Consider the following 21,918-nt stretch of genomic DNA (forward strand, 5'->3'; position numbering starts at 1 on the left):
TGTGGACGCGCTAAACCGATTTTATTAGATCTGTTTTGTAATATCGGTTTAAGCTAATTCGAAATAATCGTGCAGTGTAGACGTACCCTTACTTTCCGAATTTGAAGTCTGTGCATGTAATTACAAGTAGCTTAGTTAAAAATTGTGGATTTTCTACAACTTAATTGCTGGAATGTCTGGTTGCATGCTCTTTGTAAGAGACAGATTTCTTAGTTTGGTTGGGGAAGGAATTCAAAATTTGAAAATAAAAAAGGTCACTTTTATCATCTAATTATTTCATTACATATTTTGTTCACATTTTTTCCATAGTGTACAATTTCTGTTTCCAAGATGTTATCGGATTTTGCTAATCCGATATTTTATGATGTGTATCTTGAATATCATGATGATGATAGTGGACAGCAATATCTGTGGGCCGTGCCAGTTTTAAACTTCAATCTTCAATACAATGAAATGTCTGTGAATCAAGGTAGGAATATCATACTGACTACACTTTCTGTGAATTGAATTACACTACATACCATCAGTAAAAATATAAATGAACATAAGTATACCAGTAGTTTTTATTGCTCCTAAAAATCACTCCTCCATGTTAAATATGTCACAGTTTACCATTGTTGTAAAAATCTTCTTGAATTTTAGAGCCAAAACCTGACTCTCGTTCTGTACAGGAGTAAAAGGCTTTGGCTGCATATGCTTGGTCTACACTGGCATGACTGATATTATGTACAGTCATGCCAGTGCATAAAGGCTCATGGAGAATCTCTGGAATCTGGGAAGTAAAGGAGCTGGCAAGAATTCAGATCTATGGGGGCTCCCTCCACCTTAATATACAGGTGGATTTTCATTTTATTTTTGGAAGGGAGCGAAATAGATGAAGTATTGTCATTGACAGGGATCCACCATCCGGTCCTCTACATAAGTGGGGATGGTATAGTAGGAATGTGAGCTGATCCAGACCTGAGCTGGCAGTAGAGCAACAGGAACAATGGACTGATTCTGCTGCTTTTCTGGTGATCACGGAGAAAGCATTACTCCCTACCGCTACCCTTGCCACTTCCTACAGAGTTCCTCAGTATACTACCTGGTTACTTGCGATACACACTGAATATAGGATTTGGCCCCTAATACAGCTGTCCAGATGAATGAGTGTGCATTTGTTTAAAAGTATGATCCTGTGTACATGAGAAACTAGATACAGGAATCTTGCATAGCACATTAACATCCTATGGAAACTAATAATACAGAATACCATGTGGAAGAAAGAGGGTTGCATGCATTTGTGTAGGGGAGGAAAATTTCTTGAGTGTGTAAAATATTAACCATAATGGGTACATGAGCTTATGTTGTTTTTAATTTAATACATAACCTTTCACCTCAAGCTCATGATTGTATTACTGCAAATGTAGATATCCCACTGCCTCTTTTATTCAAGTACAATAGTACCATTCATTTACCATGTTGCTTGAATAATGCATGTGCTAATAAATTTGGATCAGATACACTGGCTTGTTAAATCAGTGTTGTTCTGCTCTGGAAGCACAAAGGAGATTTTTAAAGCCAGTTTAACCAGCTACCTGTGGATTCTCTCCACACAGTGAAGGTGTAGCTATGGAGCTGCTACCTCTGCCTGATTCCCAACTGCCAAAACATGTAATGGCCCAGATTTCAGACATACAGAACAGTTCTGAGGTTTTCACTCTTGTGCCAAGAATCAGGTCTGGTGTCTGTTGGCCCCAGGTTTAATGCCACTTTTGCTCTTGTTCTCCCCTCCCCTAGATACACCAGCATTGAAGCAGAGTAGAGCATAGCCAATCCAGAGAATTTAGGCCATTATATAAAGTGTATGTTTTTATCATAGACCATTACACACAATATTATATATGTGAGTATGTCTAAAAAATTCCAGTTTTTTATTCATTTTCCTGAAAATACTAATTTAATTGAAACTTACAAAACCAAGGAAATCCATAGATAAGATGTCTTTCACACTTCCTAATGCCCATTGACATTCCAAAGGTCTCCAAACATACATCACTTATGCAGATCTTGTATCAAAACTAACATTGGCAGAACTATCTGCATTTAGTGTCTTACCACTAAATTAGCAACAGTTGCTTCTCTGCAGTATATAAGTTCTCTCCTCCCCTTTTTCTCTCATTCTGGATGGAGCCTAGCTTTAGGTACACATGTAAAGGGAGGCCTGTAGACCTATTAGCCTGGACTCAGAGACAATCTTTAAGAGCAGCGTTTCAATGGATCTGAGAGGGAAGATGCTAAAGTGCACACTAGCTGCCTTTTCAGCAGTGCTGGCTGGCACTTGCATATGCTTTATTCTGTACTACAGTGAATACTGGGAAGTGGACCAATCCCAGTAGAGAGAGATCAGGAGGAGCTAAGCAGTGAGAGAAGGAGAGCTTGTTGGGAAGGAGATGGTGGAAAGGAAAGTGTGTACTTACAAGTAAAAGATGGAAAAGGAGAAAAATAATTTAAGGCACAGGGAAAATAAAAAACAAAAAGTAGGAAGAGATGGGTGAGAGATGGAAGGAAACAAAGAAATGGAAAGAGAGAACCAAGGAAGAAATAAAGAAATGGTAAGAAAAGTTAATACACCACTACATCTAATTGTATTGTCCTGGCAGATAGGGCAAAGGCAAAAGGAGAGTGAAAACCACTAAACCCAAGGTGAGGCACTCCAGGCTGACTACATCCCCAGCCATAAATCTGAATTTCCTTGGTTTTGTAGCTGTTGTACATTCAGGGGCGGGGGTGAGGAGTGGGGCGGAGGGATTTGAGTCAGAGATTTGAGGTTAAATGAACATATATGGTAATTAGCAAAGAATCATCTAAAGAATTTCTTAATACAATCCTTTACAAATAATAGCAATAAATATGTATAATCCTTAATACAATGATGTAAATCACTTCAGTTTTAGTCAGACTTATTTCATTCCTGTTGTAGTTTTGAACTACTATTTTTAAAGCATTATATGGTTTACCATTTCTTTTTCATAGGTAGCAATATGAACAATTGGCTTTTGACTCGTCGGATGTTTTTGGTGGATAGTTTAAGTGGACAAGAGAATGACTTGGGAAAACAACCAAGAATTATTCGAATTGCTAGCAAAATAACCATCAGGTGAATAAATGACAATGTAGGTTGTACATACATACGAGACAAGGCTGACCATATGAAATGCAGTTGTACTGTTTCTGCCAAGCCTACAGATTGCATCCCTGGAATAGAGGCCTCTCTCAGTGTATCCTTTGCTACTTTTCTTATTGCATAAGTAGAAGGAAGTAGGCAAAATTTCTGTAGGACATTTTGAGAGCGCTCTGTCTCTCTTATCAAAATCAGAATGTTCAAAATTGGACTTGCTGGTGCTGAAGTTACTCTGGTTCTTGTCCACCATTTAAGACTGAGGTCAAGATGCTACAGTCTAAGTCAATTTTTCACCCTATAAGCTGTGCACAAAGTGAACTTAAAATGGTAGGAGATGGCCAGTGGAGAATTCCCCTGTGTAAGGGAATGCAGATTTGAGGGGTCTCAAGCTGACACCTTGGCTTCTGGATAGCTGGAATCATTAGATCATTAGATCCAAAAGATCCTGTTGGAAAAAAGGAAGCCTTTGACATGCTAGACCTAGTTGGTGGAGTGGTAGAGATTCTCCATGCGGACAGTTCAAACTATAGTAGATTCAAGAGAGTCAAATGCTTTTATCATAGACTGTATGTTACTTTGAAACAGTTAAAACTGTCTTGAGCTTTCAAGGTCCACTTTATCTAATCTTTCCACCCTAAGGTACACAGATGAAAGGCTTTTTCCATGTACTTCCTCTGGTACAATGAACCACCTCTGCCTTGGGATGTGGATCATAAGATTCTTGCAAAGATAATGAACTTTCTTTAGTCTGTTCTTTCTACCAGGTCTCTATGTAGACACTGTTTTTAAAGTCATAACATAGCCTGGAGAATCAGAGCTATAATACTGAGAGCTGATGCAGTATGATTCATAAGGAAAATGTGTTCCTGTGCGCCACACACACATACATATACACCATTCCTGTGTCAAGTGATCTCTGATTTCCATCTCAAACAGGCCTGTAACTTGTCTATAGTGTTTTATCTTTTCTCCCAAGCCTCAGTTGTATCGAGGAAGGTCATGCTCCAATATTTTAGATCTTATGGGGGGCTTAAATTTGTTACCTATATTGAACCAAACCTCTCCCCAGGTTCCCCAGACATGTTGTGGCATGTGAAGGTAGGGACCCAGGAGTTAGTCCATCTCAGCTCAGAGGCTGTCCAGATTGATCAGACTATGCATAATTGCTACGAGCTGGGAGACATTCAGCTACCTATGCGTACCAGAAGACATAAGGACGACCATACTGAGTCAGACCAATGGTCAATCTAGTATTCTGTCTTTTGGGAGTGGTCATTGCATATGCTTCAGAGGGAATGAACAAAACAGGGCAATTTTGAGTGATCCATTCTCTGTCCAGTTCCAGCTTCTGGCAGTTGAAGGTTTAGGACACCTGGAGCATGGGGTTGCGTCCCCATTAGCCATTGATGAACCTATTCTCAATGAGCTTACCTAATTTTTTTCTGAACTCAGTTATACTTTTGACTTTCACAACATCCCATGGCAACGAGTTCCACAGGCTGACTATGCATTGTGTGAAGAAGAAAATTAAATTAATCAGAAGCATGTTAAAAACAAACAAAGGGAAGTACTTCTTCACACTTCCCCTTGTTTGTTTTTAACATGCTTCTGATTAATTTAATTGGGCAACCCCTAGTTTTTGTGGTACTGTATGTGATGGGATAAATAACACTTCCCTATTCACTTTCTCCATACCATTCATGAGTTTATAGACCTCTGTCATATCCCCACTTAGTCGTCACTTTTCTAAGATGAACAATTCTTGTCTTTTTAATGTCTCCTTGTATGGATCTGTTCCATACCTCTAACATTCAAATAGATCTAAGGCAGCCTCTATTAAATATATGTGCATTGTGTCTGTCAGTGAAATATGAAGTGCGCTGCTTGGAAGTGTATAGGTTCTTATGTAACATTATTTTGTCAGCTTTTGCCTGTAGATCTCATGTCCAGTCTGAAAGAGCAATCTTGTAGTTGCTTTAACTACAACCTTTGGACCAGTCTCTTGGAGATTAACTGCTTGTTAATCTGTTAAGAGTTGGGCAAGTTTTGAAAGGAAAAAATGATAACCACATTTAGTACATTATCTTGGATGATTGCACGTATGGAATCAACACTTCGTCCCATACCTTCCCCACTTCTTTAGAGTCCCCTGAATTAAGGGAAGAAACTGAAAGGCAATGTGGGGTTACTCCCACTTGTGTACTCTCAGAATTCTAAAAGGCAGGAGTAAGTGGATATCTAGAAGATTCTGAGCTTGAGTGTTAAGAGCATATCCATATGAAGAATCACCTTGGAGAATCAGTTACTGTGATAAACTTTTTTTTGTAGAGAGGGTGAAAGTACACCTTTGTATTCTAGTCACTTTTTAATTGCGATATACTGTTATTTCTAAATCCAATTTTATTGATCAGATTTTTTTTTGTTTTATATTTAGTATTTTACTTTCCAATCAGTTTGTATTTTCTAGCTAAAAATATTTTTTTTTAATTTCTGCAGTATTCGTCTTATTCCCAATACTCAGAGAGGAACTATCTATCCCCCTCTAATTACCATTGCCTACAAGGATATTCTTGTCCAAAACCCAGATACCCAGAGTGTGATGGTGAGTTCTTCTCTGTTGTTGTCCTAACAGGACAGAATTATCAGGGGTGCTCACAGTTCTTTGACAGTTACATTTGAGTTTGCACTTTACAAATTTAAAGATGAAATAAGCAGAATTTCTAAATCTGTTCAGTATTAAGATAGTATATATCAATAAAATATAATATATTTTTAAAACAAAACAGTTGAAAATGTTTTCCTCTTCCACTTCCCTGATTTGAACCTTCTATAAATTAAAAAAACAAGTCATCTAAGATTGTGTATTTGCTTGATAGTGGTATAGCATGCTGAAGAACAAATTAAAAAATAGGAACAAATGTATGAAGAATTGCAAGAAAAAGCAGTTCTTGTGAACTAAATATAATATTTTGATCAAGAAATGGCATATTTTCCTCTAAAATCCATGCATTAACAGGAAACAAATATGGCATGAGTGTTCTGGCTTAATCAAATTCAAGTATTGGTAAAAGATCAAAAACCTACAGTGCAGTATCTTTTCCTTTAGTATTACGTCACTTGCAATAGATGACTATGCATTAAAGAATCATGTAGTAGAATAGCTGTTCTACAGTGAATAAACATTCACAAACTGCTGATATCAAAATATCCTTCTATTCTTTCTTTGTATGAACCCTTCTCAGCAACTCAGGCCTCTGATACTGATAGGCTTCTGCTTGGAAGTATTTGGTGCTGAAAGTGTTCGCTGCGCTGAATGCGAGAGCTGCTCAGGCTGGAGTGGCATGACGGAAAAGAAGTGGGAGACAGCATATGTAGAAAAATAAGAGAGAGAGAGAGTGTGTGTGTGTGTGTGTGTCTAAAATAGTGTCTACCATCAGACAAGAAAACGGCCATTTGGAATCAGCTGGAAGTGACAGGAACAGTAGGATGGGCCAAATCATCTGACACCAGAAAGTAGGGAAAGTTTAAAAAAAAAAAAATTGTGGGGGCGGGGGAGCCTGGTGCACCTAAAATTTTGTCCCCTTGTCTGTCAGTTGTGATGGAGCACTCTCTCATTTAGACAAATTTGACATGTGACCTGCTCTGTCAACAAAATCACTTACGAAAGTACATCCTGCCTTTTATGAACTCTTGTCTTCCGGCAGCTAAATATTTTTAGTCTCAAATCCAGTTAAAGTGACCATATTGGTTCTCTTGGCAGCAGCCACACGTTTTCAGAAAACCAATGCAATAGTCATTAGCCTCAGTCTCTTATTGAATTGAATGTGCTATCCATTTCCACCTACCTCTGGACTTTAGATCTTCCAAAAGTCACAAAGTTAAACTTAGGGAGATTCAGTCTGAAATCACAGGACAAAAATTTACTATCCTCTTTACATATTCTTTTGACCTCAGTCAATTTTTTTTAAGAGCAGGTGTACAGGCTGAGGAGAGCTATTTTAGATCCTTTAATGTTTTCGGTTTCCTTTACATTGATGGAAAATCATATGTGACTGAGCAAACTAATTATTAAGGGCTTGCTTTTTTTCCCTTACATCAGTGTAACTCAGTCTCCTTCAGTGAAATTATCCCAGATTCTTGTTGATGAAGGAGCAATATCAAGCACTCAGTAATTTCTCTGGGGAATGTGAAGGATGTACATCATTATGAGGATAGCTGGAACACTGGTTGTAGCAGCTGATTTAAGTTAGTTTGTTAAATGTATTTATTTACTTTTTGTATCCTAATATTTAGGTTTCCTTCTCAGTTAATTATGAAATGAACCAATCAGAGGCTCAAATTCAGACAGATGTAAGTCTTGCCTCCCTTTATCTGTCAGCGCATTTGTTAACTTTTATATAAAAAAGACAAAACATCTGCAAACAATTTGTTTTCATTCTCTTCAGATTGCACTGGGTGTGCTTGGTGGACTGGCAGTTTTATGGTCTCTTCTGAAGACTGCTGGCTGGAAGAGGCGGATAGGGAGCCCTATAATTGACTTGCAGGTATGAAAACAGGTTGTAATGGAAACCAATTTTCAACTATAGTATTCGCTACAACTGAACTATATAACATATTAAGTATTACAGTATATATATACACATATATAAGTAATTTTCCCGTTTTAGAGCTCTGTGTAATACACTTTTATAATTACAGACAGTTTTGAAGTTCCTGCTGTTTTATGCTGGAGACCTTGCCAATGTTTTCTTTATCATCACAGTGGGAACAGGGCTTTACTGGCTTATTTTCTTCAAAGTAAGTAGAATTTTCAGATTTGGGATACAGATATTATTTTCTGAGTAAATACATTGCATTCATATTTTACACACAACTTTATTTTCCTTTTTTTGCCATTTCTGTCAGACTGCCAAGGCAAGTTATATACATAATACTCTGTGTTTTGTGCCTACTCTTTGTGTTCACCTCTTCCCCTCCCTTGAAACTTCATAGTGCCTGCAGTGTATTTAATAAAGTTAGTCAAAATCTTTCAAAAATTCAAAATTATTACATGAGAAATTTCAACAAAATCTATTCTAAAAATGTTCACTGTTTTTCAACCAGCTCTGGTATTTAGTATGATATTACGCATGCAGTGTATATTATTTAATTGTAGCTCTTCACTTACAGGCACAGCAGTTTGTCTCAGTTCTTTTACCACTTCCATCTCAAGAAGAGGTTTTCATTACATATGTAGGATGTGCTTTTGCTCTGAAGGTAGATGTTTTGCTCTAATGGCAATCATGACATTTTAATGGATGTTGTTTTTCATTATACCTGTTTACAAATATCTTGAATATTATATTTTATTAATATATGGAAGAAAGAATTGTTTTAAGTTTTATCCTTTTGGGCAAAATCATTTTTCCTTGAAAATTGATTTTTCCTGTCTTTTGAAGGAAAACAGATGAATAATCACCTATAGGAAGTCTTTCATATTCATTTAAGAGTACCAGGTGGAAAGAGACTTGAGTAAAATAACAGACAAAACTGTATCAGAAACCAAAACACTGAATTCTAAAGAGAAGAATAAACATCACTATATTAAATCATGGCCAGAAAACATTCCTAACCATCGAGTAGAATTCATTAACCGCTCCCTTTGTAGAGTGGCAACTTATTCGTAGACTTCAGAATTTAGTGGTTTCCCTACATGGGGAAAGTATTTCAATTATGCTGGATACTATTTTGTACTAAAAGTAGTAATATGCCCTATTGGGCCATCACTTTCATCAACTTTTCCTCCCTAGTAAGGTGACTGGAACAAGTTGATTTTTGTCATGCATTTTACATTGCTTACATTTTCTTGATAACACTAGACATTGCACATATCACTATTGTACCAATTAAGTATGAGGTCCCATAAAGGAGCTGTATTGATGATTTACAATAATACATAACTCTTTAAAAATTTCAAATGCTTTGCAAATTAATTCATGATCACACCAGAACTTCATAATGAAGTTATAATCTGGTGTACAGTTGGGAGTATTATTTATAGTTTTGTTATATTAAAGGAAGAGGATCTGTTTGTTATGACTTTATCTTTTCTTAAATGCTACTGCAAGTTTATCTTTATTTACATTTCATTGTATGATTTTCTTAGGCTCTGCAATTTTTGCATAAGCTATTTTCACAACTTACTATAGATGTTTTCTTTATTGACTGGGAGCGTCCTAAAGGCAAAATCCTTAAAGCCGTTGAAGGTAACTGAAAACATTCTTGTTTGTATAACTTCAGACATTACTTTCTCAAAGAATAACATTTTGAAAGCTTTACTCTTTGTATTTTTTTCTAGGTGAAGGTGGGATAAAAAGTGCCGCTGCACCTGTGAGCATATGGAGGACATATTTTATAGCAAATGAATGGAATGAAATTCAGACTGTGAGGAAGATAAATCCACTCTTTCAAGTGTTTGCAGTTCTTTTCTTCTTGGAGGTATTTTTTAAATCAAATTTTGATGTAGCATTAGGGCCAGCGTTTGATGTTTGCTGTAGGGATTGCAATGTGAGGCAACCTTCAAAGATTTATCTGGAAAAGTTGTCTTAAAGGAAGAAACCAGTGTTTTGGTATGGGGCTTTATATGCCATTGCTATAGTCCATTATGTGAATCCAAAAAATCTACTATTAAGGCATGTCAGCACAGAGCAGCAATTCCCATTAGAAGAGTGTGATTTCTAAAGCTCACCATGTGTTGTGCACTCACTGTCTCTAGTAGATCCTGCTTTCCCAGTCCCTGCTTTATATTAATTTTTATTATTTACTGAAACTCTCTAGAAGAAGAAATTAGAATAAAAAGAAAATCCATTATTTTCAAGTGATGCTATTCATTGCTGTATTATGTACAGGTGCCTGATTTAAGAATAAGCTTTTTCTTTTATCTCTCTTCAGGTTGTTGGATTTTCAAACCTGGCATTAATGGATTCTTCTTCAAGTCTGATAAGAAGCAGTGAGAGTTACATAGCTCCCTGGAGCCGCATTCTGAGATTTGGTGTGTCTACTGTCCTCTGGCTAGTCATTGCCATGTTACAGGTACAGCTCTGAAATCATCATTATGACCCTAGTTGACCAAATCACTTAACTTGAAGGACATCAGTAACTTCTCTTTCATCAAAGCTTTAAGTGTCTGTTTAAGTGTTTTGCTGAATCAGGACCTATAGCTTATTTAGCATGTCATCACTTCAACATTTTGTCCAAGTCGCAAGGGATCTCATGGCTTACATAAGATCTTGCCTTTCAGTCACCATCTTGAATTTCCTTTCTGAGAAGTCTTCCCTTATCTGCTTTATTTTGTTCTTAAATAGTCATAGAGTGTCCTCAAATTTTAAATCAAGTCTTTAAAGTGATTGCTGAAACTCTCCTCCTTGGAGGAGAGACTCAGAAAGGGCAGCCAGGTTTTACTGAGCCCTATGTGAAGCTGACAATTCCTGCAGTTTGTCATTTGCAACGGCTACATTTTAAGCTAGCTGTACTATAGTTATGAAAAGAAAGTCAAAGCTGATGAACTAATAAATAAAAATCTGGTTTGTTTCAGATCATATTCTTTGCTGCATTTTATGAGAGATTTGTAGAAGATAAGATAAGACAATTTGTTGATTTGTGCTCTATGAGCAATGTAAGTAATTTTGATTTCATCACTGTAATTGCTATCTTTTAAAATGGATTAATATATTAAAAATTATTAGGAGGTTCCATTTTTTTTAGCTTTAAATATAATGTTGTACTACCTAATATCCAAAGCTAATGTTCTATACCATTGTGTGCCTCCTCAGCAGGCTTGGAGTTCTTGCTGTGGTATACAAGAAGGCTTCAAATTGCCCGTAATATGGGTTAGGTTCTAAAGAGTAAACTGTCATAAACATCATACAGGGTTTCAGGCATGTAACTCCATATAGGCATATGACTAATTCTTCATGCTTTTATTTGAGAATGAAGCAATAACAAATTAGGACAGAAGGAAGGCATGCAGTCCAGTTATTGTAGGCCTTTCTATTTGTTTGTATTATAGCTTTTTCCTCTTAGAAGCTTCTCTGTTTTAATACGTTCATGGTTACAGTTTCTACTTGCTACTTTTGGTTATCCATTGATTTCCTTTACTCTTAATTTAAATACCCCTTACTGATGTCATCATTCTCTTGTAACCCCACTTACTGATTGCCATCTGGATCCACCCCAGACTTCTTCCAGTTTAAATTCTCACCCTTGAGACTTTGTAGCTGTCCTCTTATCAACAAAGGTAGAACACAGCCAGAACCAGTCAATTCAGCTCATTTATTTAACCAGAAGAAGTGTGTTGTGTTGTTTGTTTTTAATATCATTCAGCATTTTTTCTGTTTGAGCCCTCCCGGACTAAACCTGCTGCTTCCACAAAGCTTCTGGATCTTGTTACCCTTTGGAATTAAAGACCTGAACCCAGGTCTGTTGTGTAAGTTGGGCTGGAGAGCTAAACTCAAGTCTACTGCATGGAGATGACCCAGATAGCTTTAAGAAACCATATTTAGTATGACAGACAAGTGATGTTCCTTAGTGAGTAGATTTCTGTTATTTTTATATATATATAATATATATATATATATATATATAGCTTGCTAGAAGTTGAACTGAAACCATTGAACTTATTTATTCTACTTCACTAAATGACTTCTGAATTTTTCATTAGGATAAAAGCTATAGGTTTTTTGTTTGTTTTTCCTCCAGAGTCCTTGACTTAGATTTTTCTACTCAGGAGAACAGCTAGTGACTTTTCCTGTTAATAATCTGGACTCTAGGACTGGCAAAAGGGGTTTTGTGGCCCAAGGTAAATTAAATTATATGTATTGGACATAAATTATTACTAAACATTTTTCTGACACACACATTTTGATATTTTAGGACCTATTTTATCCAAGTAGTAGAGCTGGCTCTGCTGGTATCCATTAGTAACTTTTTAGTTTAAATCCATTATTAAATGAACTATTTTCCCCTTTTTGTTTTTTAGATTTCAGTATTTCTCTTGTCACACAGATGCTTTGGGTATTATATCCATGGTCGGTCTGTACATGGGCACACAGATACCAATATGGAAGAAATGAATATGAACCTAAAGAGAGAAGCGGTATGCAAAGAAAATACAAATATACGTCTTTTGATTCCCTTTTTTGTAACTGAATGTAGAGAGTTTGGTGCATAACAGGTGCACAGTTGTATGCCATATTGGACTCTGAGTTTGTTCCCTCCTTATGGAGAGAAGGAAGAATTGTAAGAGTTGGTCCTGGAATAGCAATCGCTTATTAGTTCTTCTACTTCAAAGACTGTTTCCCTGGGTTCTGTCTTTCTAAAATATGAATTTTTTCTCATGTAGTTAAATACTATTGTTTTGACACTGCAGATTTTAGACTCTCTGAACACTCTGTACAGAGGTATCTACTGAGAAACCTTCATAAAGAGGCAAATCTGAAAAACACTTGTACAGAAAACAGTTTATTCTATCTGTGTTCTTCAATTCCAAATGCAGCTGTCTGGTGGCATTACTAAGTTATTGTAGAAATCAGCTTAAATAGATGTTTTCATCCTCATCATAAAATATGCATCTGCTTAATCCTGCAGTAAAATAATTAATTTGATATTAGTGACGTGTCATTACATTTCGGTTTTCCTGCATCACTGCAGGATGAAGTAGGGAGAAAAGGTGAGTATCATAAAGATACAAATAACTTTGACCTTCTAGTAAATAAGATAAGGAAAAAATTAATTTTGATATGTAGCTTTTTTATCCCTAAAAAGTTCACTTTAAATTGATTCTCCCCTCCCCACTTTAATAGCTTAATTTAAAGTAATTTAGAGAGGTGTATTTTCATTCTGTGGGAACATCCGTTTTTGAAACATCAGTCTTTCCTCCTTTGCTGTTCGGTTTTTTTGGGGTTGTTTTTTAAGTAGGAACAAAGGAAAAGACGGAAAGAGTTGGGAATTTAAAGGAGGAGGGTGAGGGAAAGCAAAAAATAAGGGAAAAGAACTGAATAAATTGTAAACGCTTAACAATAAGTGAAGTGTGTGTGTGTGTGAAGATCAAAGATGTTCTAAAACTAACAGACTGTGTTCTGGTCTAAAGTAGGAAATATCCTCACAACAACTGGGATCAGGGGTTCTTGTCCTAAAATACTTTTGCTATCATAGACTTAACAGTGCCAAAGGATTCAAATATTCAGCTATATCTAATCTGTACTTGCATGAGAAAAAAGAGATGGAAAAATTCTTGACTTTTCTGGCTTGTAAATGCATATTTCCATTTCTTTATGCTATTTTATGTTGTTTCAATTGTGCAGGAAAATTTGTGTAGTCAGAGAGGTTTATTACCCAACACAGATGGCCAGACATTTCAGATTTCCATTTCAAGCAAGATGAGACAGCAGTATGATAGGATTCATGAAACCCTAACAAGGGTATGTATGATATTTTTTACACTGGCATTTTGCTATGTTTATATTTAAAACATCACAGACCAAGGATGTGTGCAGTCTTTAAATTAATGTTCACATCATAATATTTTTCAGAAACGTGGTCCTGCTAGACTTCTAGATTCATCTGCAACTACTTTTGAACAGAGTACTAAGGCATACCATACCATGAACAAATTTCTTGGCTCCTTTATTGACCATGTACGTATACAGACTTTATTTATCAGGCTAAATAGAATGAAAGTATGAGAGATAAGAGATTGTGATTTACCTTTTGGGATGTAAGGTTAGAGATTGGTCATTAGAGATTGTATTGTTACTACAATACTACTTTGTAGAAGGCAAAAAATAACTGTACGGCCCAGTGATGCCAACACACTTTTCACTTACATCTATTCCCTAGATAGTATGAATTCATTGTATAACGGATACTCCTGGGGGCAGAATTCATGGCCCATGCAGATTTTTTTGCTTCTCCGCAGAAAAATGAGTTTCTGGCGGGGAAGCAAAGGGAAGCCACAAGAGTGGGTCACGTGCCCCTTGGAGCAACAGGCAGAGAGGTAAATCACTATGATGGGACTGGGGACACCCCAGCCAATGCCAGGTCAGACTCACTCCCGATGCATCCGGAACCCCCAATATCCAGAATCTCCTGCTGAGTTCCCTGCACCCAAACCCCCACCCTGCTGAGCCCCACTCCCTTCATCCAGAGCCCCCCTGAGCCCAGACCATCCCCATCCCCCGAACCGCCTACTCCTGCTCCAAGCCATTGCCAGCCTCATCCCGGCCGGGGGGCCCTACCCTGAGCTGGGCTCAGCTGCTAGTCCCAGGGAGGCTGGGGGTGGGGGAGAAGGACACTTCCCCTGCACAGAGTAGTTGGGCCAGGGCCGGGTCAGACCTACCCCCAGAAACCTCCTCTGGCTCTGTACCTTCCCCCCGCTTCCTGCCTCCATCCCTCCTCAGCTGCTGGGGGCGGGGGGTCACTGTGTGGGGAGCTGCTCCCCTGTCTTCCCAACCCTCCTGCATCTGGACCCCCATCCCTGCACCCAGACCTCCCCCTGAACTTAAAGCCCCACCCCCTATACACTTGGACCATCCCACGAGCCCCCCCCACCTGAATCCCAACCCCTCTGAGCCACAACCAGCTTTGCCCAGACCCCCCTGCTGAGCTCTCCAGATTCCCCACCATCAAGCCCCATGTCCACACACTCAGAAACACCCCCCGTGAACTCCAACTACATTCACCTGGAGCCCCTTGCAGAGTCCCATTGCCCCTGCACCCAGAAACCCCCCAACGAGCCCCTATGCATCCAGATGCCCTCTGCTCCCAGACCTTCCCCCACAGAGCTCCCAGTGCTCAGATTGGCTCACACAGAACCCTCTCACCCACACCTGGATCCCTCCACACTAAGTCGCTCCACACTTGTATCCTGCCGCACTGAGCCTGGCTGCCCATACCTGGTGTGCCTGGCACAGTTTTGCTCACCCTGGTGAGTTGCTTCACCCGCTACTCTTGAGACAATAAATAAATATGGAGGTTCCAGCACTGACTGTGGCAGACCTGGCCCTCATGCTGTGTCAGGGTCAGGTGCAGCCTTACCGCTCAGTTGGTGTCCTGGGGACAAGTTGCAGGGTGATCTCTCACCTCCATGCAGCCATCGGCTTGTGTTCCCTGCTGCTATGCTGGAGCCTCCACATCTATTTATTGACAAATAAAATTTGCAGAATTTTAAAATATTGTGCACAGAATTTTTAAATTTTGGCTCAGAATTCCCTCAGGATAAACAGATTTAATTCATACTGCTATTTTAAGTAGTTATTTTCCACCTTTTGTAAAGTGCACTTCTTGCATTTTTTATCCTGAGGATCCCAGAGCTAAGTATTAGAGATTTTTTTCTTCTTCTAGGTTCATAAGGATATGGATTATATTGTAAAGGACAAGTTGCTGCTTGAACGAATTATTGGCATGGAGTTCATGGAACCAATGGAAAAAAGTATCTTTTACAATGGTATCAGTTTGATATCTTTGACTTAATATTTATTTCACTATAAATGTGCAGGGTGCTATTCAAACAATAAAATGTCATGTCCCTGCCCTTGGGGTTCACACTATAAATTGGAGTTTACAGCAGAGAGGTGTGACAATGAGAATTGTCAGGATAAGGGAGATAGCTGCTGTTCGTTAGCCAGGGTTACAATATCATGAGGGTTGTTTGTCAGTGGCATGCCTTTGTAGCAGGTCTTAGGTATCTGAAGGGTTGCTACTTGGAGCTGTGTACCCGTTTACACGGTACTCTTTATGACTTGACATCTAGGTCTGATACTGGCCAGCAGTCCTTGTTTAATTAGAATGCCTCTTGCGATAGTTGTTGATTATATTGCTTGTTAAACTGCCTGAAGTGGGGAAATTTCAAAGCCATTTTCTGAAGGAAGAGCAAGGTTATTCATCAGGAACTATCCTTATTTGAGACTCTTGCCTATGCATATTCACAATATCCACTCACCTTCCCATCTTTCTTGGAGTTCTGTTTCAAAGGTTTAGTGGAAGAAAATGAGGAAGTTGAGTCTGCACAGCTTTTTTTATAGCCTCTCCTCCAAATACTCAGTGCTGGGAAACAGCACTTGTACAACCCCAAGAAGCACTGCTTTCTAGAAAGTTCCTGTGGTGCCAAGGGTGTGTATCTCACAGATGTACAAAGCCACACTTGAACTACATTTAATGAGCAGTAACTTTTCTTAGGGGGAACAAGAAAAACCAGTTTCAGAGGAACAGGGGAAATTACAGGATTTCAGCTGCACTTATTGATAAATCCTGCACTGAATCCATTAAACTAGAGCAGAGAGACTTAATGTGTTCCCTCATTTAACTTGCATAATATAGGCATAACCACACGTCACTTCATGTGGCGATCAGGTCAGTATTATATTACCTGTATTTTGTGGAGCCTGTGCTATATCTGGAATCTGCAGCTGTGTGATAGTTTAAAGATGACATAAACAGTTGAATGTTACTACCTAGGGGAACAAAATGGCAGAGGAGGTTGGGATGCTTACCACAGCCAGTGTAAGTTGAGTTTGGGCCTTTTTTTGGCTAGCTCTTGAGAGAATAAAATGGAGATAAAAGACTCCATGAAATGTGCCAAGCCACAGTTAGGAGATATTTACCTTAAAATATGTGGAAATTGGCTAACCATTAGGAAACCAGATTAGACACATGCCTCTTTGAAGCTGTGGAAAAATTGGGAGAGGATTTCTCTTTTCCAATTACATTCAGGTAGATCTGTTACTGGATTTTATGCTTCCTGATCAAAATGTTTTCTGATATTTTTATATTGTTCCTTTTTCTTTGCTATTATCATTATTATTATTATTTTATTATTGTGTGTAAATTCATGTTTTTCTGTAGGGAATGTTACATATTGATAAAAGACATAGAAGAGGATAAGTGACCTGAACTTGAAAACATACTGTATTAAAACAAAGGGATTTCTCTGTGCTGAAAACCAAATGAGGAGACATAACTAAAGACCTCATGTTACTGAGGCCCCGATTCAGCAAAGCATTTAAGCACATTTAATTGCTTTGCTGAATCGTGGCCAGAATCAGCACTTGCTCAAGATCTCAAGATGTTAGTGACAAGGAACTCAGACGTGCATATGACATAAAAATGGCTAAATTTACCATCAATCTGGTTTAGACTTTCAGATTAGGTACATGTAGATATATGAATGTAGTTGCGGATGTGGCACAGCTCTTTTTTGAAAATCTGGCACTTTGTCAGGAAAGCTATATTGTAGATTATGTTTAAAAGCTATTATGTTATTTTTGGTTGAGAACAATATCATGATTATGCTTCTGTGGTGTATTTCCTTGTCCTAAATTTCCATTATTGTTTTATCAATCATAGAATATCAGGGTTCGAAGGGACCTCAGGAGGTCATCTAGTCCAACTCCCTACTCAAAGCAGGGCCAATCCCAGACAGATTTTTGCCCCAGATCCCTAAATGGCCCCCTCAAGGATTGAACTCATAACCCTGGGTTTAGCAGGCTATTTTCAAACCACTGAGCTATCCCTCTCCCCCTAAAATCTTATAATCTTAGGTATGATGACCTGTTAGGGGACTTCACAAATTATCATCACAGAAATTCAGATTTAATTTATATTTTTTTACAAGAAGTTATTTTCTTTCTATAGATGAAGGACATTCTTTCAGCGATGTTCTCTTTTACGGCAATGAGGCCACACTTCTCATCTTTGATATACTGTTTTTCTCTGTTGTGGATTTGGCTTCTCAAAGTTTTGTCCTAGCAGCTGTTCTCACATATTTGCAACAGGAGGTAAATTTGCATTTTTTTAAACCCCGTATTTTAAAAATAGGGTAGTTTATCTAATCTATGTATTTAATAGGGTGTGCTCACAGAAAACTATACTAACAAACTATTTTAAAAAATACTGGATTTTCTCATAAAATAAGAAAAGACTTATGAACCAAAAAAAAATTTACATTGCATGTTTATGCACCGTGTATGTACAAATAACAGCACCTAAAAGAAAATACACAGAGGAATGAAGATTAATCGGAGTCCAAGAATAGCTAATGCTGGGACTTTCAAAGGGGCCAAAGGGAGTTAAGTGCCCAAATCCCATTGAAATCTAATTAGCTGAACACCTAACTCTCTTAGGCCCCTTTTGGAAATCTCCACCAAAATGAATGTATTTCCATTAATGTGTAGTTTCTACCTCTTTCTCCTTCACACAATTCCATATGTGATCAACTTGATCATGTTTGTAAATGTCACCAGTAGTAAAGGTTTTTGGAATATAAACTGTTTAAGATATGAATAGAAAGTTCTGATGTAATAAGTACAAATATCAAAAATATTTGGAGGGTTCAGTCTCTTCCTCAGAAGGGAAGGGATGCTACAAATATAATTAAAGGATTCTTATTTTGGAAATGATAGCAAATTGCTTGACTCTCCACTCTTGGAAAAACATCTTGGATTACAGTATCATTAGTGTGACACACAGACAATCCAGGTCATATGTTATTACCGTTATCACAATCATAGTTTACAGGTTTTTAGAGTCCCTGGGCTCAGCCTCTTAGCTGCTGAGATGTAATAATATCTGTCATTTAACATTTGATTCCTAAATTAAAAAGCCCAGTGTTAGTATAGGAACTTGTCTAATGCAGGTGGTACTGTTGTGGAAAGTCCCAACATTTGACAGAGTACATAACTGATTGATTATTTTGTATCTTGTACAGAAACTGAATTATTTAAAATATTTCTTCCATTGTTATGAAACTTGTTTAATATTATATTTAGATTTTTAGGTTTATTCGTAACACTGCTGGGCAGAAGAATTTGGCATCTAAAACCTTGGTGGATGAAAGATTTCTTATTTAATTGACTCAAAAGATGAAATACTTTGTACAAGAACTAATCATGGAATGAAACCGTCCTGAGCTACAGATTAGTCTGCAGTGCTATATAAATATTAATGTAAATCTTTTGACTTTTTTCTTTTTATATTGTGCACTATAAAGTTTTGTTTTTGTATAACTATGAATAGTAAACCATATGTCTTGATACGTGACACTAAGACAGTCAGAAATTAAGCTGAGTACTGTCATTATCAGAAGATAAAATCAATTTATTGCCTTCAGTGGGGTATATGCCATTTCTTTTTAAGAGATAATTTCAGTGCTTCTGCTGCTGAGTGGAGTTATAATTTTCCTCATATGTATGTGTTTCCAAAATAGCTCAAAGAAATTAGACCTTATTTTCGGAATTTACTGTGAAATACAATCAATTGTATTTCAGGTTCACCACAAGTGAGGATCTGCCATGAATTCCTAACTAGTATTTAAACAAATAATTAGAAGACCATTGAGAATAAGTAGTTGAATCTTTCTCACTTATCTAAAATAACTTCAACGTGAAAGTTTAAATTGTGTGATTGTTGATGCGGTTTGATCCACTTTAGCCCACCCTTTGGGTTTGTCTAATTTATCGTTGGGTCAGTATTGCTTTTTTTTTTTTTCCTGCATTGATTGCATATAATATAGCACGTGTGTTTGAATATTTGCTACTCTTAAACCGTATAGCTGTGTGGCCCAGTGAATAGGGCAAAGGATGGAGATGCAGGAGGCCTTGATTCCTTGTTCCTGATCTTCTATAGAATTACTGTGACCTTGAGCAGGGCACTTAACTGCTCTGGACTTGTTTTCATAGACGTGAATTTGAGGCACTGATACTTACCTTTTTAAAATGCACTGAGATGCTCCGTGGATGAAAGAGCTGTGCAAGTGCCTATTCTTATATTATTGTTTTAATATATTCCCTGATTATCCCATTTTCTGACACCATTTCCTCATGATTTAAAATAATGACCATATCCCACATACATTACTTCAGCCATTGGAATGTAATCAGCTGAATAGTTGTTAAAATGCTACTTACTAAGGGTTTAGGGAGATTTTCAAAGGCTAAAGGGGCAGGTGAGTGCCTAATCCCCAATCGTGCCTTTGAAAAGTCTCCCTGCTCAAGTGTGTTTTAAAATAACATTTCTTTTTCAGTAAATGATTACTCCACTGCATGGTGTCACAGTTTCATAGCCATGCCACTTATCTTAAGATTATTCAGCTGGAACAATCATCAGCAAAAAACATAAAGATCCCAGTTCAGAAAAGCATCTCTGTTTAAGAATAGCACTTAAGTCCCATTTAAGACAATGGGACTTAAGCAGATGTTTAATTTTAAATGTGCTTATCTGACCCAGGGCCAACATATCTGATAGAGATATTATATTTGAGATTCTTCTTAGCTACATAAAGAGGAAGATGTCTATTATGGTGCCATATCATGTCTTTAAGCTGTGGTTACCATAGATTTCAGTCTCAAAGCCATTACAGATCCAGTATGCTTACTTTTGGTTTGCAAAACAAATGCTACTTGCTAATTCAGAATAGTTACCATTAACTGGTAAAATGTTGTGACTCTCCTGAGGTCATGGTGAAGTTAGATGGCATAATCTGAGGGCCTGACTTTCAGTGGGCATCCATTTGTTTACATGCAGCTTATCACAAGACTATACCTGCACTAAACCTGTTCACACAGATACTAATACTGTATGTGTACACATAGTACTTTGTTCAGGCAAGTTTTGTCATAAAGAGTTTTCAGTGCAAAAATTCCAATACCTGTGTAAACAAGTGTTAGTTCACAAAACTGTGTATGCTGGTGTGGACAAATTAGATGCCATAGCCTGGAAATCAGGTACATAAATAGGGCTCACTATAGCTTGTTTCATTGGTAGGGTAGGAATTAATGGTAAATTCTCAGAATGGAGAGGGGTAACTAGTGGTGTTCCCCAGGAGTCAGTCCTAGGACCAATCCTATTCAATTTATTCATAAATGATCTGGAGAAAGGGGTAAATAGTGAGGTGGCAAATGTTTGCAGTGATTATAAACTACTTCAAGATGATTAGTTAAGACCAAAGTAAAACACAGATTTGAATAATTTCAAAAAATACTCACATAACTAAGGATGACCTGGCCACAAAATATGGTCAAAGAAATTTATATGTGGATAAACTGTATGATGATGAAATGGAAAAATAACCGCCACACTATAAACAATTGAATGGGAGCTATTTAATACACGAGTCAGGAAAAGATCTTTGCGCTGGGTAGTGAATAGTTCTACTTAGATGTCCGCGCAGAGGCGGTCAAAAAGCTTAACAGTGATGTTAGGAGTTCATTTAAAAAAGGGATTTAGGAATAAGACAGAGAAATATTTATTGCCGCTTAGATAATTCATGGTTCACCTCACTATCAACACTGTAGCTGATTGTGGGGCGCGTCCCCCTCAAAAAAGACTATCCTCCTAGCACTAGTGAATAAGTTCAGAAAAGGGACACTAAAAATGAAATTAGCGGGTTTGCAGCGCCGCAGTCCTACGAACGGAAAAGATATAAAAAGGCCCTAGGCCTATTCAGAATGTGGAAAAGGGCGAACAGAGGGGGGAGTAGGTGATAAGGGGGTATATAATTAATCTTTATGAGTGGTCGTAGAAGAAGAATGGTAAGGGAAATAGTTATTTTACTTTCACTACCCATAATAACAAAGAATTAGATAACGCGAAATGAATTAATTAGGTAGCAGTGTTTAACAACCATATAAAAGGATAGTTCCATTCTCACATAGCGCTACTAGTCATTTGTGGAACTCCTTACTAGGAGTGATGAAGGCTGGAGGAACTATAAACAAATGTTTAAA

The 21,918-nt window shown here is 37.6% G+C and overlaps 1 protein-coding gene across 1 annotated transcript in view; it reads left to right on the top strand.

Annotated features, from left to right (window-relative positions):
- TMEM67 (transmembrane protein 67) overlaps positions 1 to 19,500 on the top strand; it is a 52,382-nt gene extending 32,882 nt beyond the window's left edge. Inside the window, exons 12-28 of the mRNA XM_075063102.1 lie at positions 310 to 469; positions 3,016 to 3,139; positions 5,660 to 5,765; positions 7,457 to 7,513; positions 7,609 to 7,707; positions 7,862 to 7,960; positions 8,333 to 8,419; positions 9,309 to 9,408; positions 9,501 to 9,640; positions 10,094 to 10,234; positions 10,737 to 10,817; positions 12,180 to 12,296; positions 13,504 to 13,620; positions 13,732 to 13,836; positions 15,542 to 15,644; positions 17,831 to 17,973; positions 18,964 to 19,500. Coding sequence (XP_074919203.1) covers positions 310 to 469; positions 3,016 to 3,139; positions 5,660 to 5,765; positions 7,457 to 7,513; positions 7,609 to 7,707; positions 7,862 to 7,960; positions 8,333 to 8,419; positions 9,309 to 9,408; positions 9,501 to 9,640; positions 10,094 to 10,234; positions 10,737 to 10,817; positions 12,180 to 12,296; positions 13,504 to 13,620; positions 13,732 to 13,836; positions 15,542 to 15,644; positions 17,831 to 17,973; positions 18,964 to 19,044 — 1,860 coding nt within the window. The 3' untranslated portion in view covers positions 19,045 to 19,500. The remainder of the gene's footprint in view (positions 1 to 309; positions 470 to 3,015; positions 3,140 to 5,659; positions 5,766 to 7,456; positions 7,514 to 7,608; positions 7,708 to 7,861; positions 7,961 to 8,332; positions 8,420 to 9,308; positions 9,409 to 9,500; positions 9,641 to 10,093; positions 10,235 to 10,736; positions 10,818 to 12,179; positions 12,297 to 13,503; positions 13,621 to 13,731; positions 13,837 to 15,541; positions 15,645 to 17,830; positions 17,974 to 18,963) is intronic.
- Positions 19,501 to 21,918: the final 2,418 nt, after the last annotated feature.

Source organism: Chelonoidis abingdonii, chromosome 2 (assembly GCF_003597395.2).
Source record: "Chelonoidis abingdonii isolate Lonesome George chromosome 2, CheloAbing_2.0, whole genome shotgun sequence".
NCBI classification, from domain to species: domain Eukaryota; kingdom Metazoa; phylum Chordata; order Testudines; family Testudinidae; genus Chelonoidis; species Chelonoidis abingdonii.